Source organism: Astatotilapia calliptera, chromosome 15 (assembly GCF_900246225.1).
Source record: "Astatotilapia calliptera chromosome 15, fAstCal1.2, whole genome shotgun sequence".
In the NCBI taxonomy this organism is placed as follows: Eukaryota; Metazoa; Chordata; class Actinopteri; order Cichliformes; family Cichlidae; genus Astatotilapia; species Astatotilapia calliptera.
In genome coordinates, this window is record NC_039316.1 from 6,902,785 (window position 1) to 6,930,315 (window position 27,531).

Consider the following 27,531-nt stretch of genomic DNA (forward strand, 5'->3'; position numbering starts at 1 on the left):
ACCGCAACCATGGCCAGTGCTGACTTATTGAAGAGTGGAAACAAAACAACTCAGACTGGGGTTTGGGTAGAAAGATACAACACTCAGGAAATGTATGTGTGTGTCACTATGTGATATGCCTTGATTCAAACAGATGTAACAATCTGATATCTTTAAAACCTAGTGTTTAAGGTCAGATGCCACGCCACTTCTGGGTACGCTATTTTTAACTATTAAATCACTAGACACCATCTTGTGTGTTTGTGTGTGTGTTCACTTCACCCTAGTACGCACAGCTCTACCTCTTCCTGTGTTTTATTTCAATCTAAACAAAGGAAAAACCTGTGAAAGCCATTTGTTTGTCTCCAGGCAAAGAAAGCTGTTTTGAGCGTATAGTCTCCCGCTTTGGCACAAACATTACATATGTTGTGATTGGCGATGGAAAGGATGAAGAGCATGCCGCCAGCCAGGTAAACAAATGACACCTGAACTTTGACCCCTCTGACCATGTGACCCTCCTTCCTCCCCCTTGTTTATTTGTTTTTTGCAGGAAAAGAGAGTTGCTTTGAACGCATAATGCAAAGGTTTGGCAGGAAAGTAGTGTATGTTGTAATTGGGGACGGTGTGGAAGAGGAACAGGCGGCCAAAAAGGTAATGGACCCGCAACCTCACCGTGACCCCCGCCTACTCAGCACAGCGTGTGCTCTGATTGGACGAAGCCCGCCTTTCTTTGCTGCTGCAGTTTTGTGTTGGTCCTTTACTTTTTCTGGTCTACTTGCTTTGGTTTTTGTTTTGTTTTTTTTCATGGGGTGACAGGAGACTTTTGCAGCCGTCAGAGTGAAAATTTGAGAATGAGCCTCAGCTGCTGATGGATATTTTTGCACCAGCTTTTTCAGCGTCAGCTATTCCAAATTTGTGTCAATAACAGATTTTTATTAGATTGACATTGGCATCTGCAATTGTGTAATGAATGGCTGTGTAAATGTACACGCTGACTGGGCTGTGAACGGCCTCATTTGTTCAGAGCAATGATCCTGCCGTATCCTGTGACGTGTCTCCTGTTATGTGTTTTTAACTGATGTTGTAGTTGTATAACAAAAAAAAGGGAGATAAGTAGTGATCTATTTTAAGTTTGCTACACCAGAATATTTTCTTAATCCTCTCTTCTACAGCTTTGGGTTTCATTCATCGTGCTGGGTGCTGGGGTTGTTAAAAGATGGCTTTGCATTTTGGGATATACTCTTTTTTTTTTTTTTAACTTTCTTACTGAGCACTAAATACATTGGATTTGGATGGTTTTCAACATTAGCATCATCTTAAAATTGGTTCAGTCCCCCTCCTGGCCCCCATCAGTCTACACACAATACTCCACAAGAACCTAGTATAATAGGATTTTGAAGTGTTTTGTCAAGTTATTAAGAATAAAAACCTGGAATAACCCATTTGCATGACTACCCTTCACTTGTGTTAAAGCTCCTTTGGCAGCAGCGAGCGGAAATGAACCTTCAAGCTTTCATTTGAAGATTTCTCCAGTTCTCCTTAGCAAAATTGTTAAACATCAGCCAGCTCAGTCAGACATTTTCAGGACTCTCCAGAGGTGTTTAGGTCTGGACTCTGGCTGGGTCAGTCCAGGAGTTTTCCCAGAGCCACTCCTGTGCTTTTTTGGCATTGCACTAGGGCCTTTTTTTCCTGCTGAAATATAATCCTGAGCACTCTGACAAAGGTTTTCACTCAGGATTTCTCTATATTTTCTGCCTTCATCATTCCCTCTATCCTTACTGGTTTCCCAGTACTTGACAGAAAATTACTGATGGAGCATAATGCTGCCACCTCTGTCTTTGACTGTAGGATTGGAATTAATGAGGTGATGCCCAGTGCCTAGTTTCCTCCATGCGTCTGTCTTTATTTTAGATCAGATTGGATTACTGTCTTAATGAATGTTTCTCCCATCCCTACAAAGGATTTTATTCATAGTGACTACTGGGTTCTTAGTTACATGGCCTCCGTCCCAGTTACGGAGTTTGGCTGAAACAAGGAGAACATTTAATAAAAGTAGGAAGCGCCACAACTGTGAGTGTCATAACAACAGGTTTGTTATCATCCATCCATTCATCCATCCATCAATCTTCTGCCACTTATCTGACACTGGGTCATCAGTCTATTCACAACACAGGGGTCATGTTTACCTCTGTAGCATCCCCTTTTCTTTTAACGACAGTCTGTAAATGTCTGGGAACTGAGGAAACCAGCGCATGGACCTTTGGGAAAGGAATGTTGTTCCTTTCACACAGTCCAGTGTCATAGCATCAGAAATGCAGGCTTTCGAACTGAACACTCTTGAATCCATTTTACCAAAATTTTGATTCATCTGACTGCAGAACAGTTTTCCACTTCCAAAACTGAGGTTATTGTACTAAAAATCTTAAAGATACAGTGTCTAACCAGATGCTTACTCTGGATGGCTTTACCTTGGCCTCCAGTAACACTGGGATGAGTCTTGGAGTCTTTTTTGACCAGGATGTCTCCTTCAATGCACATATTAAATATTGTACAATAAAAAGCACCTTGAGGCAACTGTTGCTGTGATTTGGTGCTTTATAAATAAAACTGAATTCAACCTGATGCTCTTTTCATACCCAATCATCTTAATGGCCTGCCTCAAGTTAACCTGATAAGTAGCAAACTCTTCATCTAGATATTTGTTTTAGCACCACTTTTAGGCTTTTCTTGTCCCCATCCAAACTTTTTTGTGATATTCCGCTGCCGTCACCTTCAAATAAGCCAACATTTCTCATAAAATGGTATATTTTCTCAGTTTAATATCTTTATTAAAATATGGGTTTATGAGATTTGCAAATCATTGCATTCTGTTTTTATTCACATTTCACAGAGTGACCCAACAGTTTTTTGGGGTTACGCATGAAGACAATGTTTCTGTCTCTAATTTTAGTACAGTATCACAGGACTCTGAAAACTCTGTTTTGTTATTGTGGAGTATTATGTGTAGACTGTGTTTAGAAAAAAACTGAATTCATTTCAAGATTAGTCTAAAACATAATAAAATGTAGAACAGGATGTAAAAACTTCCCACATACAATTTTGGCACTACTGTTAAAGCTTTTTAGGAAACTATTGACTTCAAGCTACAGTCAGCAAAAAGTTAAATTACCTTAGCATAAAGGCTGGAAACATTGGGGAAACTGGTGTTTTAAAAAGTAAAAATTTCTTAGTCTTTACAGCTCACCAATTTAGTTATATCTTGTTGATTTTATTGTAATGAAAACAAAAGTCAAAAACAACAGCTGCAGGGATTTTCTATGGGTTATATGAGTGTTTCAAAGTAGAGGCTAGCATCAGTCAAAGTAGAGGCTAACATCATCAGCACAAATCTTGTTATCCTTCATACATTTTTTAAAGTTCTTTGTACATATTATTGCTGATACATATATGTTACAATTAAGTTGGTGATATTGAGAATTGCCCTTTGTAGATTTTTGTGCTTTTTTTAAGGCTAAGGTACCTATTTTTAAAATTTTTATGCTAAGCTAAACTGACGAACCGCTGGCTGTAGCTTCACCAAGAGGGGAGAGATGAGTGATATAAATTATGTCATCTGATGTAACCTTCGGAACAGAAGGATAAGCATAATTCCCAAAATGCCACCCTTTGTCTTAAAGCCTTAGAAATGCATGGATTTTTGTTTGCAGTGCAGCTACAAGCTACAGTAGTGTAGCTTGCATGTGGTTAGGCGGTGGTGGTGTGCAACAGTGATAATTGTACGTCTGATTTTAATGATGTGTGTCCACTCCGCAGCACAACATGCCTTTCTGGAGGATATCAAGTCACTCTGACCTGCTGGCATTACACCAAGCACTGGAGTTTGAGTACCTGTAACTATTATAGCAATATGGACTCATTGCATTGTCACATGGACACGGTCAGCCAGGCAGCCCCTTTCTTTTGTATAACTATTTAAGAACACACGACACTGCAAGTGTTTCTGTGATTACTTTCGTTTCCTGTCTTGTTTTTGAATGTCTGGATTTACAAACTCGTAACGGTCTTAAGAGGTTAAAGGAGGTAAAGAAGAGGAAAGTGGGATTAGGAAAAGGCTATCCGACACATCCTTGCTCAGCCCCCCTGGTCCTGATGCTGGGGACAGACCTCTGAAAATCCAGTCTGCTGTTCTTGCAGCTGTAGCAGGCTAAAACTGTCAAGGCTTAAGACCTTCCTTGGACTGGGAGGATATTTTTTTTCCCTTGAGATCTAGTTTGTGGTCAGAGCACCCAGGTGGAAATGAGGACTTGTGACATCACTTGGGGGGGAAGATCATTGGCTATGCATTAATTTGAAGGCTTCTCTGTACAGACCATATCATGTATACTGGGATAACAGCTTTTTTTGTAAGGGTTTTGTTCCCAGTGGTATAATAATCACGACAAAAGAATGCAGTCTGTGGTAGAAATTTGTGTAAATTATTTACAATAAACTTACATGACAGTGGTAGGGTTTTGGGGTTGTTTTTCTTTTTCTTTTTGGTCAAATAATTGGAAATTTTGAGGCTCTTTTGTTTTTTCCTTCTGGTTTTTGTATTTTGTTTTCTTTCTGGTGGGTGGGGCTTGAAGATGTGCGTCATGATGTGTTGTGCCTTAATGTGTTTGAATGTCTTTTCTTTATTCAGAAATGTCTATGTATGTAGATATAAAGGAGAAAACTTATCCACATGACCTATGCATCTTCTTTCATAAAAGAAACGAGATCCTTAGCACAACCTGTGATACTCTGAAACTAAAGTCACAAAATGACAGGGCTATAATAAGAAGGGAGAGCAATCTGTTAGTGAGCACACTGAGCCTAAAGAGTTTAACATCCCTATTGTGCTCTACCTGAACAGATTGCCTTTGAACCTTATACTGCATACCTGACTCCTCTTAAGGTTATTTTCATGGTTTTTGCTTAAAAAAACATGAAAACCCAAAAAACAAACACACACACCACACAGGTACGATTTCCTATTCTGCTGATGTACTGAGAGAGATGACAAACAATGGAATATTTTGATTTTTTTTTCTAAATTCAGAATAATAACTGTCCCATATTCAATATCCATTTTATGTACATTGGAGAATTCTAGGCCTTTGTTTTAATTTGATTACGGTTTATTTATAGCTCATAAAAACCATCAGAATACTTGATTTCAAGCAGTATAAACACTCTTTTGGTCTGCTCAAGTACCCACAACCTTAAGGAAGACGGCTGACTTGACAGTTCTCCGGGTCATGATCATTAACACCTTCCATAAGAAGGGTAAGCCACAGAAAGTCACTGTTGAAAGGCTGGTTCACAGTGCTGTATCAACAGATATTCATGGAAAACTGACTGGAAAGGAAAGTTGTCGTAGGAAAAGGTGCACAAGCAATGGGGATGCCCGCTGCCTTGAGGGCATTGTCAACAACTTGGGTGAGCATCACAAGGAGTGGACCGAGGCTGGTGTCAGTGCAGGAGACACCAGATGGAAAGAGGCTACAAATGTCACATTCCTCATGTCAAACCACTGCTGAACCAGAAATGCGAGGGGCATCTTACTTGAGCTGAGGAGGAAAAGAAATGGACTGCTGCTCTGTGGTCTCAAGTCATCTTTTCAGATTAAAGTAAATTTGGGATTTTCGTTTGAAAATTAAGGTCCCCGAGTCTGGAGGAAGAGTGGAGATTCACCCAGTGAAGTTTTTTCAGTCTGATGATTTGGATTTTCATGTCAAATACTAGTGTTGATGGTAGTCGGTCCATTATGTTTTATCAAGTCCAAAGTCAATACAACCATTTACCAGGCGATTTTAAAGCACTTCATGCATCCATTTGCTTACAATCTTTATAGAGATGCCAATTTCCTTTTTCCAGCAAAACCTGGCTCCTGCTTGCAGTACCAAACCTTCCCAACTGAATCTAACATGAACACATGTTCTCTGTAGAGATGGAAAAATAATCTGACTCCAAAATACAGACAATCTGAAGGCTGCTGTCAAAGCAAACTGGACTTTGATTATCAACTCAGCAAGGCTACAAACTGATGCAGTAATTTGAGGCAAAGGAGACTCCATTGAGTTCCATTTAAATGAAGCTGGGCATTTCTGTATTATAAATTAATGATCTTAGGAAATATTCTAATTATCAGGTTTGATGTATGATTTCCTTGAGTTATAACCCATTATAATTAATTCCAAAATCAAAGGATTGAAATATTTCAAGTCATACTTGATAAAAGAATTATGCAACAAACTCGTGATAGTCTGGCTTTTTGGTGTACTCGATTGTAACCTGAGGAAACGTATGCAAACCTGCCAAGCTGCACAAGGTAAATGGTAAGCTTCTCGTGCAAAAGGATTTCACATGCATCATTTTATGTAAAAAAAAAAATAATAATAATAATAATACATAAGCGCTGTTTATTAGAACTGGTTTTCATGTCATTTTTTGACACTAGTACTATAGCAAATAGAACAATCTAGAAAACCAATTACTTCGATGGTATTCATCTCAACTATTTCATTTCTCTCCAATTACGTAACTGTTATTCCTTTATATTCTTTCTTGGATAATGTTCCATTTAAGTGTTCATTTGATGTTTGCGTTTTAACATTTCAAAGCTCTGTTCAATGTAATACATTGGGAGGCATTCAGTATTACACTTATATAAGTTTTTAAAGATGTTTTGAAAGCTTCAACAATGTTCATTATCTGACTGGCTTTTTAGTTTTCAGTCAAACCAGCTAAGAGACAGCAACACTCCATGGAGCCTAAATCATAGTAAGTGGACTCAACTTGAGGTCAAGTTAAGGTCACCAGGATTTGAACTTTTACTAGATGCTCCAATGGTGTGAATTTCAAAACTGCGCATTGCACGGTTCAAGTTTCACTCGTTCATACTCACAAATTTGGGATCCATGCTGCTTGACCATCAACGTTTTCTGGCTAAGCAGTAACAATGTTATCCAGAGGGCAAAGAGCTTTTTCAAAATTAAAAATAAATAAATCTGAAATTTTCAATTTGGAGAAAGAGCTCATGAAATGATGCACTAACCAAGCAACAAGATTGGTACACAGTAAAATAATGCTCAATATCCAACCAAGCAACTCAAATCAATAACACACTCCAGAGCTTCATTTCATTGTTTTATTGACACTTCATTTCTTGGACTTGAAGTATTCCTCAATCACATCCTTGGCCTGGGACTCCTTGCCATAATCCTGTAGGGGGGATAAATAAATAAAATTAAGGTCAACTGAGCCCAACATCACAGACATGTATGCCTGCAAACATTAAACAGCCATTTGGAAATAAATGTAAGTTTATTACGCAAGGGAAACATAACGAGCTATAATTAACATGTCTCCAGATATATTTAAACACTACTTGTTTCAGTCTTTGTCATAAATTATGGCTCAATGCAGTGTGGAGGTGATCAGCTTGTTACACCGTGTCAACACAACTCACCTCTGAATTTCATTTAGTTCAGGCACACATGTTTACTGCAGCTGTGGTATAGGTATGCTGCTTAGACTGAGTTAAATACACCAACCCTGATTTTATAACTACACTAGTGATGACACCGTGGCTCGCCTTCTAACTGGTAATCGTAGGTTTGAGTCTATCACCCCATTTCTCACTGGCCTCCAATTAAACACTGCATTGATTTCAAAATCCTACTGCTTACTTATAATACTATCATACTATTCACACGTCTGATTCAATCCAGACCTTCAAGTCTCAATTGAAACCCCACCTTTTTAGCTTAGCCTTCCCGGCCTCCTACAGCATGCCTTTTAAGTGTACTTTCTTTCCCTTCACTTTCTTTGCCTATATTGTTTTATTGTTTTTATCGTTAAGTCTTGCTTGCTTATCTGCGTACTTGTATACTTGGTTAATCAATGCCTTCCACCTGCTAGCTTCTCTGCTATCTGCTTTTGTACTCTACTACCGTTTTATTGGATGATGTGAAGCACTTTGGCTACCTCTGGTTTTAAATGTGCTAGACAAATAAAGTTGTATTGTGATCATTAAAGGGAAGAGGAATTGCATGGATTGCCTTTATAGCACCTTTTTTTGCCTACTGTCATTTGGTACTCTATGTAGCCATCCTTAGGGACCCCGGACACCACAGGCAGATGACGGGGCTTGTACGCTGGCTCCTCTCTAGCCAGGAGTTAAACAGCTGCATGGCATGAGGCACAGCAACTGCACTTGACTGGCAAATATAGTCCTAACTCATAACTCTGTTTCTTTCGCTGTTATGTTAGAGGGATCTCATTGAATTCCCATTTAAGGTTTCCTATATAGATCAAAAGGCTAATCAAGTGAATTCAGACTAGCCAAAGAAAGAAAGCAACATAATTACCTTAACAACGACGCAGCTGCAGCCAACCACCTTGCGTGGTTTACCCTCGCGGTCGATCTTGCACAGACCAACCCACTCACCAAGCTTCTTGTTGTCATCAACCTGCCAGAGTTTAAAAGGTCACTTCAACTTCATGAATGAATTTAAGTCAACACAGTAAAAATAATAGTAAGCACGGGTAGAATAGTGCATTATAGTCCAAGCTCAACTGTATCTCAGACAGAAATTGGGTAACAATTGGCAATCTCCTCACAGTGTTCAGTAGAGGGAGCCAAATTGTCATCAGCGATACAGCAGTGCTACATTCACTTTATGCAACTGGTTTAAAAAAAATAAATAGAAGAACGCAGTCCAACTGTCCATGAACATCAAACCAAACCCAAGCAAATTCAGTACCTTGATGAGATTGATCTGATGCTCGGCGCAGAGGGCCTCCACCAGCTTGACGTACATGGGCTCATCGCAGTTGGCAGCAAGGACGCAGAGATGGGCCTGACGTCTATGAAAGAACAGGGGAAAAAAAAAAAAAAGAACTCACATTAAAAGGCTACTACATTATACCATTCACACTTTAAACTGATAGGATGGCTCAGACGTTTTAAGTTAAAGCTCTCTAAAAGGTTTAAGACTTACTTGTCCAGAGCCTTGGCAGCCTCACGGATACCGCGGGCTAGGCCATCGTGGATGAGTGCGGTCTTGAGCACTTCAGGGAGAGCGGTGTTGACATCCATCACACCTCCGGCAGGACTGCTGTTGGAAGTAAGATAAAAAAAAATCTTAAAATTTTGAGGAAGATGAGCACAAGAAATTGGGGCCTCTTCAGCTGAGCTTTTGGCATGTCAGAGCGGCGAGCGTCTCACTCATTGTAGAGTGAAGGGGTATCCGACAAAAGATGGGATCATCAGTCATGCACAAAAGCTCAGCTGGCAGAAAAACACAATAATGAAATTTCAGAATAATATCCAGACTAAAAACCTAAATCTATACCAGGTTTATCAAGCCTTCCTGCATCTAAACTGGACTACGACGGTTTGGAACTCCTCTCTTGCCAAGTTACAATTAGTTGTAAATACTGCAGCCAGACTGCTGACGACATGATATATTCCATCAAGGTGTACATGTTTGGCTTCTCAATCATTTAAATCTGAGCTGAAGAAAGGCCAACTGAGTCAGTGTTCTACACAACACTGTCACTAGGTTTCAAATAAGTTACTGCTAGCATGTCAAAGCCCTTAAATACTTCAGATCAGTGAGAAGACTTCAAGTTACTGAAAAACATGCCTGTTTAAGACTCCACATATATTTTTCATACATAGCTGCACTAAAGGCAGGACTACTACTTCTAAACCCTTTGACTGTATTCACATATGAAGAGCAATATAACAAAGATCAAGGTGATTACACTAGTGATCATTAAAGGGAAGAGGAATTGTAAACGTCAGTGAAGCTGCCGCATATCAGTATCTCAGGTTAATTTTATACTAGATTTACTATTGTGTGATTGTATAAACCTGTTAAACATTAGCCCCCTGGACCGGACTATGGACATGACTTATCTATGAGCTTTCTATTATGTGCCTTTCTCTCATTTTTGCACACATTTCTTGTGACTGTATACATTTCTCCTGTTTGCAATTTATCTGGCTGGTGACCTGTTACATTTTATTCCTACACAGTTGGTGTTGTACAATTGCGTTGTACATGTACAATGACAATAAAGGGCTATTCAATTCAATTTTATAGTAAATTGCTACATGCGTGGGGGTAGTATAACTGAACCTCTATCCCTGCTAAGCTAGCAACTTGTCTCATGTGAAATATTCTCTTTTATGCTATAAAGCACACTGTTACCAAAAAGCTTATGTTTACAAGGTCACTATCCTCTCCTAAACAAATTTCAGCTGTAGTTTAACTACGGCTCGTTTAAGTAACTTTTATTATCAAGTCATCATACAGAAATGTCTTGCTCACCCTTCCTCGGCCATTGTAGATTTGCGATGGATGGTGAACTAAAAGTTCTGCAATGAAGAAGAAATGTGATATAAAAGTTATTATCCATTGTAAAGCGCCAACTCTTATGAATGTACAACTTAGGATGTTTGATTAATCCAGACGATTGTGTCAAGAGTTGAGGGAACGCACCTTTCCTGCAGATAAGCAGCGAGTAAAGAGGACGTCATAAGCCCGCGACGCGAATTTAACACCAGCAGGCCCCATCTGCGCCTCACTGTGGCGCCAGCTAAGTTGCCTGTTGTAGCTTTAGTTAACAGCTGAAACTACAAGTTGCCTCCTAGATATTATTCAGGCCTGCCAATACCGGCGAAAAACACGTTTTATGACCCACAGACACAATTCAGACAAATACATCTCAAGGACAGATGCACATTTATTCATGTCGTTAGATAAACTCGTCATATGGGGTACTTCTTAATGTCATTCAACATTTCCCTTTGGACATTTTCACAGTGTAAACACTGATCCTCCTCAGAAACAGTGGATTTTGATCTTACTGGAATTTTCTTCCTTTACATGTTTAGAGGAAAACAAGCAAACCAAAGAAGTTTAAACTTTAAGAAAACGTTAAAAAAAAAAAGATAAAACGTAAATAATAATCCATAAATGCAAAAGATGCATAATTTTCCTCAGAAATGTGTTGTTTTTTTTTAATTTTAGGAAATAGATTTTTTCAATAGAAAACATAATAACATAAAATATGATCTCCCCTACCAACTAATAAATAAATAAATACATTTAACCAGCTCTCACATGAATATGGAAACAACAACATGAGATGAGTAGAAAACAAAACAGCATACAATACAATAAATAAGCATCTTCTTTGATGTGTAGATAATCAGAGCAAATTCATAGGAAGAGTGATGCTGTATTTTTAAAGGAGCCACATTAAACCGTGACCGTGCTACTTCCTGGCTTTTTAGTGAAGTGGAAAAAATTGCCCCCTATGCATCTCTAAAGTCTACTTACAGCAATAAATTGCTCTGCAGAGAACTTTATAATGCATGATTTAAGACTGCATCACATTTTATTGTACTTGAGCTTCATTGGAGCTCTGTTGCTTTAACATTAGACACTGATTTTATCATTTCAGCTTTAAAGTCAAAAAGAATTGCCTGGATTTAAGCATATTTGCACTGCAGAAGACATGATGTGGATTGCACAACACTGGACATTATATTCTTCATTTCCAGTTAATACTTGTACAGCTGCTGTTATTGTGTATATATTTATTTATATTTCTTCATACATTCTTATATAGTTCTATATTGTGTATTTTGTTTTCAACTTTAATTTATATATTTTATCTTATTCCTTCCCAGTTAAATTTACCCTTCATTCTAATTTGTGTTGTACAGTTATTTCCTTTTTAATCTTAATTTATATTTTATTCCTTCCTAGTAAAATTTACCCTTTTTAATTTTTCATATTTATTTCCCTTTTTAATTTTTCATATTTATTTCCTATCTTATGCATAGCCTTTTCCTTTTTTTGTTTTCTTTAGGTCACGAGCAGTTGTCCAAGCATTTCACTGCATATCGTACTGTGTATGACTGTGTACGTGACAAATAAAATTTGAATTTGAATTTGTCTTTTGAATCTTTTTCTCTCAAATTCACACCAATTTTCACTTCGCATAAATGATTAGTTTAGAAATTTGTTAGTGAGTTTCCATTCTTCATTTTACTACAACAAATCAAAAATACTTTTTACACCTGTTCTGTACGGGATGTAGTCATTCCGGATTCAGACAGGGGGAAAAAGTAAACAAGATAGCAAAATTGCCAGGATCCTGGGTCATTTTACCTAGCGTTCTTAGTTTTCCTGTGTTCCTGTGTCATTTGTTAATTTGTTATTCTATGGGTCCTAAGTTGTTCAGGTTAATTTACTAGATTTCCCCTCATGTCTTTATCCCCCTTTGTCTCCCTCTGTGTGACCGTGTATATAGTGGTGTGAGTTATTGTGCTTTGTTCATACTCCTCATGTTCTGTGTTTTCCTCTTTCCGTCATGTTCTCTCTGTGTACTCTCTGTGTTATGTTTAAGGTCCGTGTCTTGGTGTCAGCATTTTCAGTTTCATGTCCTCTACGCGCTGTCATGTGTAATTGTCCTCAGCTTGTCATGATCTGGCTGTGTGGCAGGCAGGAAATAGGACCCAAACGCACACTCACGGAAAACAGGGCTGAACTCAAAATACAGCTTTATTGCTGATAAAGATGACAACGATACAAAATAACATGAAACTAAACTGGGAAGAACTAAGGAACGGACTTACAAGGAAACACACGGAGGGGCACACAGTCATGAGGGAGAACGCGACACCGAACCGAGGGAGACGCAGACATAAATACACAGAGGGTTAACACACGGGGAACACAGCTGACACAGATAACCATAACGAGACAGGGCAGGAGTGAACATAACATGACGCATGCAGACGAGAGATTATCAAAGTAAAACAGGAAGTACACGGAGGTTCAGACAGGAGGAGAGAGAGCACAGGGAGAACAGACATAACAGGCTGGGGAAAACATGGAATAAACACAAGGAGAGACTAGGGCTCACAAATACACAGAGGGGCACACAGGGGGTAAGATTCACAAGGGGAAAACACTTAGGGAACAACGTAACAGAGCAACCCAGGAAACATGGCCTAAATAAGGAACAAAATACATGAAACTAAGAATACTGGGCCAACATGGCCCAGGATCATGACACAGCTGTGTTCCCCATGTGCTTCCACTTCCCTCATTACCTTCTGTGTATTTATGTCAGAGTCTCGCTTTGTTCCATGTTGCGTTGTCCCTCATGCTGTGCGTTCCCTTGTGTGCCTCACTGTGAAGTTTAGTTTGTATTTTCCCAGTATAGTTTAATTCTGTATCTTTTCCTCGAGTCTGCAATAAAGCAGTGCTTTTGAGTTTATTCCCCGTGAGTTTGGGTCCTCTCCTGCCTGCACACAGCCGAAACATGACAAAAATAACATCATAGTTTACCCTCACACTATATCTTGCAGAGACGAACACAGTAACTTAAACAAGTACATCTTAAGGACAGACTCACATTTAAGTGCTTAGACACAATTTTAATTATATTAATGCAATATTTAAATAAAGGTTGGTCAAAATAATTTAGTCATTCATGAGAAGTGATGCATTAAAGTAAACGCTTTTAATAATGCCACTAAGTTTAGATATGTACTGCTTTAAAGCAAGAACATAAGGTCACAACAGCTGCGCATTAACTGATAACTGTGTTCCTAGCAATGCAATGACACTATTTCTATGCCTATCTACTTGTTAGACTATTATCCTGCTTGTGACATAATCACCCTGTTTATCAGGTCACGCGTGTTGCCTTCTTGTTCAAATAAAGATGTGATCTAATTTCCCATCAGAGAATTTCAAATCCTGCAATGATTTACCCAGATGTCAATATGTGCTTAACTTGTTGTCCATTACAAACATAAGTATTCTCTAATTCTCTTTTCTAGTTCTGTTACTGATATTCACTAATGTTAGAAAAAAAGGCAATATTTAATACAACGGGCCAGGAAGTGTTTTCATAATGTTCAGACCCTCTGGCCTCCAAAGTAATAAGACTCTTTAACACGCAAGTGAAATATACCTACCAGCCACTTCATAAAGTACACCTGTTCAATTGTTCATTCACTCAAATATCTAATCAACCAATCACGTGGCAGCAATTCAATGCATTTAGTAGGGTAGACATGGCTAAGACAACCTCATTAAGTTCAAACTGAGCGTCAGAATGGGGACGACAGGTGATTTAAGTGGCATTGAATGTGTTAAGCGTTAGGGCCAGATGCCTTTGAGTGTAGTTCCACATCGGTAGAAGATCAGTTGAACGCAGCCTGCCTGAGTAATGCAGTTGACAGTGTCCATCCCACAGTGTGCAGATGTGTACTGATGGCTGCTTCCAGCAGGACAAAGCACCATTCCATTCCTCAAAGCACAAATCATCACAAACTGGTTTCTTCAAACATGACACTCAGTTCACTGTCCTTAAATGCCCTCAACAGTCACCAGATCTCAATCCAGCAGTGCACTTTTAGGATGGGGAGATTCACATTGTGGCTGTGCAGCCAACAAATCTGCAGCAACTGTGTGATGCTGTCATGTCAACATGGACAAAATGTCAGATGAATATGTGTCACACAGAATTAAGGCAGTTCAGAAGGCAAAATGGGGTCTAACCATGTACTAGCAAGGTGTACCTAAGATGATACCCTATGGAACTCCAAAGTGTTCAAAATTAAATAAATAAATAGGTCAAGATGAAATAAATAACTATGTGAATTAATAAGACACAGATATGTAATGTGAGAATGATATTGTGAAATCATGGAACACATTTTGAAATTTTAACTGGTGGTTTCTTCTTTAATTGGATGTAATTGTTATTTGTTTTTGGTTTTCGTTTCAATTAATAAGTGCTGTATTGGAATGACATTTTTATTACCGTTTGTTTTGTCTTTCCTATTACTTGGTGTTCTTAATGTGTTTAAGCAGATCTCCTCCCACCTGTTTCCATTTGGCCATTATCCTTTTTTTGTATTATTTTTAACATTTTTGAAATTTGACTTTTTATGCACAGGTTGAAAATGACATATTATCGTTATTAATGTTCTTTTAAAAGTTATTCAGCAGCTCTTGGAGAGTTTTTGGGATATAATATATCACATGTAACCCTTCTGGAATATATCCAACAAGTTTGAAGCAGAAATATTGTTTCAGTGACAAGTTATAGGCCACAATCACTTTTTGGCAGCTTGAAAATTGCATATTATCAGTGTTATTGTTCTTGTACAAGTTATTCAGCAGTTCTAAGGGACTGTTTGAGATATAATATTTGACAAATGACCCATCTGAATGACATGCAGCAAGTTTGAAGCAGAAATAGTATTTCAGTGACAAGATATAGGCCACAATCACTTTTTGGCAGGTTGAAAATTGCATATTGTCAGTTTTATTGTTCCCTTAATGGTAATTTAGCAGTTCTGAGGGACTGTTTAAGATGTAATATTTGACATATGACCCTTCTGGATGATATCCAAAAATTTTGAAGCAGAAACATTGTTTCAGTGACAAGATATAGGTGGCAATCACTTTTTGGCAGGTTGAAAATGACATATTATCGGTATTAATGTTATTTTAAAAGTTTTTCAGCAGTTCTTGGAAGGTGTTTGAGATATAATATGTCACATAGGACCCTTCTGAATGACATCCACCAAGTTTGAAGCAGAAACATTGTTTCAGTGACAAGATATAGGCCACAATCACTTTTTGGCAGGCTGAAAATGGCATATTATCAATGTTAATGTTCCTTTACAGGTTATCCAGCAGTTCTAAGGGACTGTTTGAGATGTAATATTTGACATATGACCATTCTAATTGACATCCGCCAAGTTTGAAGCAGAAATATTGTTTCAGTGACAAGTTATAGTCCATAATCACCTTTTGGCAGCTTGAAAATGGCATATTATCAGTTTTATTGTTCCTGTACAAGTTATTCAGCAGTTCTTGGAGAGTGTTTGGGATATAATATATCACATGTAACCCTTCTGGAATATATCCAACAAGTTTGAAGCCGAAATATTGTTTCAGTGACAAGTTATAGGCCACAATCACTTTTTGGTAGCGCTAAAATGCCATGTTCTCAGTCGTTATTTTGAACAAACAAGAAAGAGTCATGGTGATACTGGCACAATAGGTCTTTATTGTTTTAACTACTATTCGACAGTCTTATAACAAATATGAACAACGAGAGTAGGCATACTAAACCTGTAGGCATTAATTATTCCATCGTGATGCGTGTAGTCATTCGTGACTGCGCTACACACTGAAAGCAACCTTCTGATAAGCGTCATAATTCGGTTACAAGAAACGTTAAAGCTCCATAAATGCATACCTTTGCCTAATAACAAAGGCATAAATGTGTTTGGGGTTTTTTCCCCCACGTTATATCAGTTGCACGGAAGTAGCTGGCAACGCAAGTAATCCGGGCGCTGCAGCTTTAAGCGGCTGCGCGCGCTCCCGCGGACGGCAATCAGTTTCTGGCAGACAATCACTTTTTGGCACAACACCTGTATCCAGGAAAACTAGTCGATGGTAAACGATAAGCCAATAGGTGCAAAGGTCCAGCCCACTTACATTGATTGACAGACAAAGTCCTTCTGCTGAAAAGTCGCATTATGAAATAAATAGACCATCGGGAAAAACGGGATTTTGAAATAAAGACTGACTTTGAAAAAAGGTCATTTTGGAATATAAACGGCTGGAAATAAATAAAATGCCTCAGGAATAATCTCTGTTATTGTGAAAAATAATGACCATGAAATAATATTTCACAATAATAAGTAAATTTATATAGCAGAATGTAATGTATTTCACAATAATGAGCATTGTTTTCAAAATGTGTTCCATGATTTCACAATATCATTCTCACATTACATATCTGTGTCTTATTTATTCACATAGTTATTTATTTCATCTTGACCTATTTATTTATTTAATTTTGAACACTTTGGAGTTCCATAGATACCTTGCTGATGATACAATATTAGAAAGTTGGATAAATTAACAACTTTGTTTTTATTTCCTATTAATTCAATCCCATAAGCCTATTGAACATGCTCAGTTTTGAAGTGTAGTATCACTGTGTGTTAAAATAATATACAATATAGAAACATAAGGAAATACAGCATAGTTTCATATGCGGACATATGCTCACTGCAAGAAGAATAAATGGTCTGATTTGCCAAATGTCATAATAAGTTATTTTAAATTTTACTGTTACACAAATACATAAAATGTAAACCATCTAAAACCCAAAAAAGAGTAGCTTTCTCTTAAAGGCTTTTCTTTCTTCCTGACATGTAACAAGAGGAAAAGCAGAAGTGGTCATATTATTCATACAGGATCTCTGCTTGACTTTTCTCAAAACATCCCGTTTTGAGAAAAACAGCATGAATTCTGAAGAAAACTCATGGCCCAATTTGGGGGTTTTTTTCTACTAAAATGACATCAATCTTCTTCCATTAATAAGTTAAGTTAAATGTTTTCTTTTTCTTTTAAATATTTCCACAGGCGTTGTGGAAAAAAAAGATAAAACCCTCTCATCGTCTCATCTTTAATGATTGATCAAAAAGTCAACATGTGTCCAGGTTGCAGTCCAATACAGGTGGACCTTTTCATTTAAAATAGTTACTGGATCTGTTCTTGGGGAACATGAGAACGTTTTTATTAAAGACTCTGAGGTCCTTCTGTTAGCGCAGCAGTCTTGCAGGATTTAAAAAGGTAAGAGGCCTATATAAACACCTTTTGGTGAAAACAAAATGACTAAGGTATTATGGTATTATTTTACAGTGACTGGCCAACACTGAAGACACAATATGATCCTCATTTTTGATGAAAAACGACATTTTCTTTTTCACTTGTCTCTTGGTGAGTTACTGGAGGCTTTTGTCTCAGTTTGACTTCATGTGGACGTGTGTTTTCTTGAGTGTAGTGAGATATATTCTTAGATGATTGAAAAGTGTTAAACATTTTTTAACGGATGAATTTAAAATGATCCGGGACCCTCTTATGTTCCCGATTTGTAAAATATTTGACAAATTATTGACTACAGTGAAGGCTTTTAACTTAAGAATGCTGTTTTATATCTAAACCTCTGGGCTGTCAGGCTTAATCAGATCACTTTTGCGATATGTATTTTTGCTGCAGGCCTGTTGAGTTTCCTGCAGTTTACAGGTCAGTAAGTAACTCATGAGACTTTGATTTCTACATTAAAAAGATAAAAATTGTGAAATGTGGTTGAGGACAAGGTTACACATTGTGCATCCTTTGTGGTTTTGTTTTTTTCATATCCAGAATGTGAGAATATTAGGCTGGTCGGACCTTCGCGTTGCTCTGGCAGAGTGGAGGTCTTCCACAAAGGCAGTTGGGGAACTGTCTGTCACGATCAGTGGAGCATTGCTAACGCTGAGGTGGTGTGTCGAGAGTTAAGCTGTGGGACAGCTATCGAGGCTAAAAAAGACGCCTTCTTTGGACAGGGAAAGGATGAGATCTGGTTGGATGACGTACAGTGTACTGGGCACGAGTCTTCCATCCTTCAGTGTCAGCACAAACCGTTTGGGGTAAATAACTGTGGCCACAATGAAGATGCAGGAGTGGTCTGCTCAGGTAAGCCCCAATGATGTTTGACATATTTTTGTTTTCCCTCACAAACCTTCATAGAAAACCTTTTCTTCGAGAAAATGTGCTAAGACATTTATTTTTTTGCTGCCACATGTTAACAGCTTTCTCAGTCCAATATAATATCACTTTAACAAATGCAACATGTTTAGGTTAGGTAGGTGGATTTTTTTTGTCACATTCTACCATTTTCCAGTCTTTCTGCCAAGCTAAGCTAGCACTGCATTAACAGTTAAAGTTATCAGAAGTCAGGCAGAATTCATTCACATCAGCAAGATGTCAAAACTGCCCCTTTTCGTAAAATGTGGAACTGTTGTTGAAGTTGAGAAATCCTGTACAACCTAAGAGAAAACCAAAGAAAACCAAAAAAAAAAAAAAAAAAACCTAAGAGAAAACCAGCTAACACAGCATTTATGTTAGCTCACCATGTTATGTGGTTTAGGTTTCTCATTGCTGCAACATTTCCACAATTGTTAGGCTTTGAGAACAGCCATCATGGAGTCACATTTGTTCTTCTTGAAAGAAGCAAGAAGAAAATGTGCTATACATATAGCATTTAAAGATAACGTACATGTCTTATGATTTAATTTCGTTTTTGCTCCTTCTATTGTGGAAAGAAAAATGATGTCACATACTTTTATGCATGAGTCAGTATATTTAAAAAGTGTATTTAAACTGTGCTAAGATATATTAATTAGTATGTTTATCTTGCCCAGACACTAAAAAACATTTTGATCAAACATTACGCACACAGTCCTGTTGAAAACAATTTGCAGTGTATGACTCTTGATACATTAAAAGTTTAGCTTTGATTACAAACAATTATTTTGTGCATTATCAAGAATTTAATATCAATTAAAAACAGGTAAATTAACAGTTTGGCTTCTCGAGAAGTAAACTTGAGCTTTTGAGATAGTGGAAGACAGATTTTTTTTTTACTGGCAAGAGCATTCTCCTAGTCTTGAGGGTATCAGCAGATACTTATGAGAGCAGTATTAATTTCTCCAATTGACCTTTAACATTCTTTTGCTTTCCCAAAACGTTGATTTTGTTCATCTGCACGTAGCGTTTTTAGTGGGAGAAATGTTTTGTCACTCATCCAAGTGACCTCTTCAGTCTCAGTTCGCTGCAGGCCAGTGGACACTCTTTCAATGATGAGGATGTACACATCGTGGAGGAACGCTGATTGGAGCGAGGAGTCAAGGAGTCCATTTACGTGAAAAGGGAAAGACCATCTCTGAATCGAGGTGGGGGCCTAAGGGTGCATCTTTCACCATCTTAAAGCACTGTGATTGCAGCCATTCCCCAACTCTCTGTGAATGCTACTTATGGCCATTGATCAGTTGTCTTTGACCAGTTGTTGTTGATCAATGATCATGACAATTTGCATATTAATGATCAAAGAACTGACCTCACAGCCCATTGTTCATTCAGTAAGCTGGTTTCAGTTATTGTTCAAATATACTGTTTATAAGGTTGGGGAGACCTGCAGTCAGCTGAGACTGAAGAAGTCACTTCGATTAGTGAGGAAACGTTTCTCCCACTGAAAACGTTACGTCCAGATGAACAGAATAAACCTTTTGGGATTTACTTACTTACGGATGATTAAGCATGCACCAAGGCATTCTTTTGTTTTCTTTTGGTAATATGCTTTAGATGCCAGTTTCTTCCAATTTGGTTCTGACAAAGTTAAAATCTTCACTAGAATTAGTAGTATTATTGTATATAAACTATGGGAAATACAGACACACTGGCTGATTGTATTATTATTTATGAAACACATTATTATTTTATTACGTTTAATATCCACATCATTTGCAGAACATGTGCGGTTTGAGAAAGGAACCACTCGTTGTAATGGCAGAGTGGAAGTCTACCACAAGGGTCAGTGGAAAAGAGTTTGCAATGACTGGGGCAAGGAAGCAGCTCAGGTGGCATGCAGAGAAGCCGGCTGCGGCGATCCTCTCGGTCAGAATGAAACACCATATTTTGGAGAAGCACATGAACTGTCTGCCATCAAAACCACTTGCTCTGGAAATGAGAACTCAATCTCACAGTGCAAACTTAAAGATTTCAGAGAAAGCTGTGTTGATGCTACTGTTGTCTGTGCAAGTAAGTTGGCCATGGTACATGGCCAGTAAAACTGACACTGTTAGATTGTCCCTTTCTGAAAGAAAAACCATGCCCCTAACTTTTTTTTTTTTCTTAACAGACAGTCAACCCATTCGGCTGGTGAATGGGACTAATCGCTGCTCTGGTAGAGTTGAAATCTACTATAAAGGACAATGGGGAACAGTTTGTGATGACAAATGGGGGATGCAAGATGCAGCTGTAGCTTGTCAAGAGATGAACTGTGGGAATGTTCTCTCAGTCAAGTACAAGGCTTACTTTGGGAGAGGCCAGGGTCAGGTTTGGTTGGATGAGATGGAGTGCACTGGTCATGAAATGTTACTCGCTGACTGCCCTCACAAAGATTTTGAAGAACATGTCTGTGACCACAATGAAGATGCTGGTCTTGTGTGCTCAGGTAACACAGGCTCTGTTCTGTTTGTTTCTCAAAACTGAGTTTTAATGACAATCCCAATGATGCCAAATTTTGCTTTGCAGAGACAGTCAGATTGATAAATGGGAGTGACACTTGTTCTGGCAGAGTGGAGGTTTTCCATGATGGCCAATGGGGGAAACTTTGTAGTAATAACCGGGGTCTTAAAGAAGCTACAGTCATATGCAAGGAGCTCGACTGTGGAGCTCCAAAAAATTCCAAAGACACCTACTTTGGTGACAGCTCACTGCGAGGGCTCACAAGTAGATGCTCTGATAATGTGAACTCTATCAGCCAGTGTCAACTGCAAGAACACAGAGGGTCATGTGAAGGTGTATCTCTCGCATGTGCAGGTAAAAGATACAGACATGCTGCAATCCTGCTTTCCAAAAATAGCAAATGTCATGTTTGGACAACTTTTAAAAGAAAAGGTTGGCTCATGTGGAGTATTTCTTTTACTTAATATGTACTTGTGAATGTGTTTAAAGGTCTGAGGCTCATCAAAAGCATTTAAACTAAAATCCTGAAGGCTCAGTCTACTGACAGACACTCACAAGTCAAAGACAATAGAATGGGTTACAGTTTTGCACTTTAACTTTTTTTTATAAAGGCTTCATAAAGCCATTTCTGCATTCTCTGTGTTTCTGTCTGTTTTGTTGTCCACCAACTACTTCTTTACAATTAGGAGCTGAGCAACTAAACGTGGCATAGCTTAAGACTTTGAAGTTTCTTATCTATATCAGATATTATTATATCACTATGTAGCCTGGCAACCACCTAGCAACATGTTAAAATGACCTATTTTTAATGTTTGCCTGCCTGCAACAGGTATAGTTTTATTTCACCACAGTAATACGTAATTTATATCTACACAATCTCAGTTACTCCTGACATTATGACACCATCAGGCTGGAACCAACTAGCAATGGACTAAAATGACCTGTTTTTTGCCTTTATGCACCTAGAGCTTGTTATAAAAGCATTATCTTTCAAGACATTAACGTCTTATTTATATCCACAAACTCTGATTGTTACATGATATACACTAAATGGCGAAAAGTATTGGGCAACACTTCTTAATCTTTGAGTTCTACTCCCATTGCCAACACTGATTTCTGAATCAGGCTCTCAGCCATGTAGTCTGCTCATGTGTGATGGATAGATATGAAGCTACACAACATGCTGCTGTAAAGCTAGTTTCTGCTGTCCCCAAGACGCCAAAAATGAATAAATAAAGAAATCTGTTACAACAAATTTTAAAATTGATGACAACCTTAAAAAAAACAAAGAAAAGCAACAGCTTATAATATTTATTGTTATTTGTTTAACGTGTGCCCTCAGGTCAACCACCGCTAAGGCTTGTGAACGGCATTGACCGATGCTCTGGCCGAGTGGAGATTCTGCATGACGGCCAGTGGGGAACAGTGTGTGATGATGACTGGGACTTAAGAGAGGCTGAGGTGGTGTGCAGAGCCATGGACTGTGGAACACCTCAGAGAGTTAAACCTGGTGCCTTCTTTGGTGAAGGACAAGGAGTGATCTGGCTGGATAATGTCAACTGTCTGGGTAATGAGACGTCTCTTGGGCAATGCAGTCATCGCTCCTTTGGAGAGAATAACTGTGGTCATGATGAAGATGCAGGAGTGATTTGTTCAGGTACAAACTATTGATGTTTCATTTCACAAAGTGTCTTTTTTTTTTTTTTTTTACCTTTAGATCCCAAAAAGTTCTGGATGTAGCATTTTCTTTGGATATTTGTACTCCAAAAAATGTTCAGTTATTGATTACATAGCAGTTATTTCTGCAACACCAATATCAGATGAAGCTTCAATTAATACAATTCTTTCAGATGAACACCAACGAATTGCTGATATTTTTTCTCTACTGTGCTTTGTAGCTGCCATTCGACTAATCAATGGGACTGACCTGTGCTCAGGAAGAGTGGAGGTCCACCATGGGGAACACTGGTCACAAGCATTTAATGTTAACTGGGGAATGAATGAAGCTGCTGTGGTGTGCAGAGAGATGAACTGTGGAGATCCTGTCAAGATCTCAGAGTCATTTGGTAAAGGTCGAGATCTGAGAGGGTACGAGATTCGCTGTAACGGCAGAGAGAGTTCTCTCACGCAGTGCACGTTTAGAGACCATACCAGATCTATCACCGATGGTACTGAAGATGCCTCTGTGGTATGCTCAGGTAAAGTCTGATGTCAAATTGAAATTAGACTTTCAAAAAGAAAATGAATCCATTATATTCTTCTTTAAAAAAACTAAGATTTAAATTGTTTCTGGCCCTTTCACACAACCTTTAAATATTGGTAGAAGGGCTTCAAGTTACATGAACAAATGCAGAAAACTGGACTAACTTTAGAAAAAAGACCAGTGATTTAGTGAAACACCGTGTTCATGCAAAACACCCGATTTATAATTATGCAATGAAACCCCAAGCAGTGATTTGTCAGGTACCAATCTAGATATGGAGTATCTAGAATAAATATGGAAACTATGTTCAACTAAAAGGTTAGATTAGAAGGCACAAAAACTGAAGACTTTCCAAGAGTCTTATATACTGAGTTTTTAAGGTGTGCTATGTTTTTGCGTATACTGTCAAAAGCTCAGTAGGCTTAGTCCCGACATACCACACAAAAATTCATCCTACTCAGACATGAAGCAAAAGTATCAAGATTTCACAAGCACAGTCACTAAAAATAATCAAACACTAAGACACTGTGTATATACAAAACTAACGTCATATATCAATAATACCAATAGCATCACTCTGGCTTTTGACTGGCTTTATTGACAACCACCAGTCAGAAGAATGGAAAAATTTCTCCAAGCTTCAAATTTGATCATCTTCCTCAGCATGGCAACCACAAACCAAAAAAAGGATTTAGCCTTGCTAGCCAAGCATAACGATAACTGTAATGTCTGTAAACATGAATGAAAACATAGAAGCCCAGTAACCACAGGTCCTCCTTGTATCAAACAAGCACACTCATTCATAGAGTTCCTCTCTCAACTGTCATTTCCATTGGACCAACTTCTACAGATATCACATACATGTCGATATATTACAGTATGGCTACATTTTCAACATAAAAGATGTTTTACGTGCTTCGACTGTCCACTGCTGTTTGGATCCAGCACAAAATTAATGTGATGCAACACAAAAATATTAACCACTTAATCAGTCAGCAGTACATCCCTAGTTCAAAACCAAAAAAAAGTCATACAGTGCACTATATACAGTGTGGGTCAAGTTGTATTTCATGTACATTAATATAACAGCTATCATTTCCAGGAAACGTGAGATTAACCGGTGGATCCACTCGTTGTGATGGAAGAGTAGAGATTTATGACAAAGGCCAGTGGGGGACTGTGTGTGCTGAATCCTGGGACATGAATGATGCAGCAGTGGTGTGCAGACAGTTGGACTGTGGGAGTCCTCATAAGCTTATTCAACTTGGCCCTGGTACAGGACAGACCTGGAATGATCAAATTGAATGCAATGGAAAGGAGCCTACATTGAATCAGTGTCCACAAAGACCAGGTCTGGACAGAACCTGTGACACAACTGTAGTTGCCGGTGTTTCCTGCACAGGTAAGAAGAAGCAAAAATAAAATGCCAAAATGTAATTTTGGCAGCTTCTTCTTCTGCTTCTTCTTCTTCTTTTGCTTACTTTTTAAGATATTGTCTTCTGAATTTAAATAATGTATAATATAACTAAGTACGTCACAGTTTAAAAAAGAATATTCTTATATACCTGTGGCTATATTTTTTGTTTACTTCACAGGGAGCTTGGCAGTGCGGTTGGTTAACAGTACTGATGAGTGCTCTGGGAGAGTGGAGGTACGTCACGGCGAGCAGTGGCACGCAGTATGTGACACAGACTGGACTCTAAGTAAAGCTGGAGTGGTGTGCGAGCTGCTGGAGTGTGGACGCGCCGTGAATGCTCCTGGTGCTGCTTTTTTTGGCCAAGGCAGTGGGTCAGTGGTGGAGGCTAGCACTTCTTGTTTCCACAGCGTGACTTCTCTTCAAGAATGCTCGGTGAAGGGTTTTACAAGAGAAGACTGTGGGCATGAACATGATGCCGGTGTTCTCTGTGCTGGTAAGGCCTTTTATATCAAAGTTGGTTTCATAAATTTCCAAATTATAACACTGGATTGTAAAACTGTCGTATTTAATTTGGTCAGCCATGTGCAGATTAATGTTTAACAAAATTATTTTCTTTTCGCGTTTTTGTTTTTTTTCTTTAGAAAATGTACATTTTTTTTTACACCTATCTGGCTTAGGGAGTAGGATTAGCCAGCAACTGTTTTGCCTATTGCTTGCTACGTATTGCCAAACAGAAAGCTGTAGAGGTCACTGTTAGACAAAGCCAGTCTAGGTAATGCTTTCTTTATAGCTAAGCTAAGCTCAGCTAGCTTACTAGTTATTTATCTTACATAGACTTGAGTAGTATGGACTTCATCCATTAAAAAGCGAAAACGTCATATTTCCCATGACTTGAAACAGTTGTTGCAATACTCCTTTTGCCTAACATAATGGACTAATAAACGATATAATATCCAATTAATATTATATTTTGGTATTTGTTTTTTATGCATTAATACAAACATTTTGTAAAATATATAGAGAAGAATCCTTTCAAGTCCTTTTATAGTTTTGTCTTCTTTTTGGTTGTTTTAAGGACTTTCCATTGTACTTGTATTCACTCTTTCTGCTCTGTTATGCAGCACAAGTCCGGTTGGTGGATGGCTCAGTTGAATGCTCCGGCAGAGTGGAGGTCTTCTATAAAGGACAGTGGGGAACTGTGTGTGATGACGATTGGGAAATGAGCGATGCTGATGTGGTATGCAGACAGCTTGATTGCGGTCATGCCATTTCAGCACCTCTAAGTGCCCATTTTGGTAGAGGCTCTGGTCCAGTATGGCTGGATAATGTGGCATGCTCAGGCCAAGAGTCTGCACTTACTCATTGTTCACACGATGGATTTGGAGAAAATAACTGTGGGCACGATGAAGATGCCAGCGTTATCTGCTTAGGTAAGAGATATAGCTCATTTTGAACTGACAAATTATCTCATTGCTCCTGAGAAAGTTGTTTTGGCTGTTACACAAAAACCATTTATTATCTGCTTCAGGTGGTCAACAGAAGCCCAAAATCACAATAAGTCCTGCTGCAGAGGTTAAGTGGGGTGACAAAGTTGAAATTACCTGCACGCTAGTAACAGAACGCATGGGTGGGAGATTTCTCCTGAAAAAAACCCAAGGGTCATTTCAAATGGAAAAATTCTCAGATCATGCATCTGCAACCTTTGTCTTCCCTAAAGTGGACTTTAGTCAGAAGGGTTCATACTACTGTGAATATCAAAAGGTGTTGGCCAGTGAAGTCATCTACTATCCTCAAGGAAATCCTGCTGACCTTTCCGTTGTAGGTCAGTAATTTTGTGCATTGTTTCCTCTGTTTTGCACAATTATCGGAAATTGTTGTTTGCAGTTAAAGTGGAAAAACCCAACATCTCCCTGATGTCCCCCAATGCAATGGAACTCACCAATCCTGACACAATTTCTGTCTCTCGAGGCAGCACCCTCACTGTCACTTGCTCTGTTCATTCTATATACCCTAGAGGCATCTTCTATTTCATACATTTAAACACAAACACTACTGAATCAAAGTCAGCATTTGGCCACTCAGCCTTCTACCTGGCCAATTTTGAGCTCGCTGCAATAAGTCATGAACAGCACGGAGAGTATGCCTGTCTCTACAGCGTTAGCATCGCCAAAAAATCCTTCAATTCAGTTCCTTCAAAGACTCTTAATATCAATGTAATATAAACCATTTATATCGTTGTTATTTCTTCTTTTCTTGCTGATAATAAGTTAATCAAGTGCATTTGATTAGCACCACATGGAAGCAGTAAGTTGTGGACACTGCTTCTGCATCACTCACTGGTGATGAGTGTTTCACTTTACTGTGGAGCCATTTTGGTCCACTCTTCTTTCAAACTTGTTTTAATTCAGCCACATTGGAAGGTTAGCTCCTGTTAAATAAATGAAACACATTGTAATATGCCATGTATAGTTGTTCAGCCAAGGTTGTGTTTATCAAAGACCTGTCAAGAACCAGAGGATTGTTTTTATCATCGTGTCTTTATGCGTAAAAAGAGGGTGTGCTGGTCATGTGTTGTGGGGATGAGGACCAGCATAGCATCAGAGGCATCTGCACAGCACACAATAGTGGGCTACTGGAACAAGAAGGCATAAGTGGACACCAACAGCTTGAATGCTACTATGCAAGTAATCCCACAGAAGGTGTTACACGAAGAGAACAGAGGATGTGGTCTCACATAAACTTCACAAATAAAAAATGTCACTGAAGGCCAT

The 27,531-nt window shown here is 38.5% G+C and overlaps 3 protein-coding genes and 2 non-coding genes across 14 annotated transcripts in view; 2 read left to right on the forward strand and 3 right to left on the reverse strand.

Moving 5' to 3' along the window:
- eya4 (EYA transcriptional coactivator and phosphatase 4) overlaps positions 1–4,697 on the forward strand; it is a 50,508-nt gene extending 45,811 nt beyond the window's left edge. For 7 of the 10 annotated variants that reach the window (XM_026143371.1, XM_026143368.1, XM_026143373.1 and 4 more), the window contains 2 exons: positions 530–630; positions 3,793–4,697. In XM_026143371.1, the coding sequence (XP_025999156.1) occupies positions 530–630; positions 3,793–3,873 (182 nt within the window). In that variant the 3' untranslated portion in view covers positions 3,874–4,697. Of the gene's footprint in view, positions 1–348; positions 450–529; positions 631–3,792 lie in introns of those variants that run through there. The other 3 variants (XM_026143369.1, XM_026143378.1, XM_026143372.1) reach the window with 2 other exon arrangements.
- A 2,439-nt stretch (positions 4,698–7,136) lies between these two features.
- On the reverse strand, positions 7,137–10,552 carry rps12 (ribosomal protein S12). The gene is made up of 6 exons (XM_026143382.1): positions 10,515–10,552; positions 10,344–10,390; positions 9,006–9,122; positions 8,769–8,871; positions 8,373–8,474; positions 7,137–7,224 (listed from the first exon to the last, which is right to left on the reverse strand). Exons 2-6 carry the CDS (start codon positions 10,355–10,357, stop codon positions 7,162–7,164), a joined length of 399 nt encoding a protein of 132 aa, XP_025999167.1. The 5' UTR covers positions 10,358–10,390; positions 10,515–10,552; the 3' UTR covers positions 7,137–7,161.
- LOC113007212 (small nucleolar RNA SNORD100) lies at positions 8,582–8,665 on the reverse strand. The gene has a single exon (XR_003269890.1). It is a non-coding gene; the product is annotated as a small nucleolar RNA SNORD100 (small nucleolar RNA).
- LOC113007205 (small nucleolar RNA SNORD101) lies at positions 9,207–9,283 on the reverse strand. Its single transcript, XR_003269884.1, has one exon. It is a non-coding gene; the product is annotated as a small nucleolar RNA SNORD101 (small nucleolar RNA).
- A 7,040-nt stretch (positions 10,553–17,592) lies between the features above and the next one.
- LOC113006626 (deleted in malignant brain tumors 1 protein-like) lies at positions 17,593–27,530 on the forward strand. The gene is made up of 13 exons (XM_026142697.1): positions 17,593–17,702; positions 17,772–17,849; positions 18,129–18,155; positions 18,276–18,587; positions 20,421–20,711; positions 20,812–21,126; positions 21,207–21,494; positions 22,483–22,797; positions 23,039–23,338; positions 24,446–24,745; positions 24,939–25,253; positions 25,882–26,190; positions 26,289–27,530. Exons 2-13 carry the CDS (start codon positions 17,798–17,800, stop codon positions 26,588–26,590), a joined length of 3,126 nt encoding a protein of 1,041 aa, XP_025998482.1. The 5' UTR covers positions 17,593–17,702; positions 17,772–17,797; the 3' UTR covers positions 26,591–27,530.
- Position 27,531: the final 1 nt, after the last annotated feature.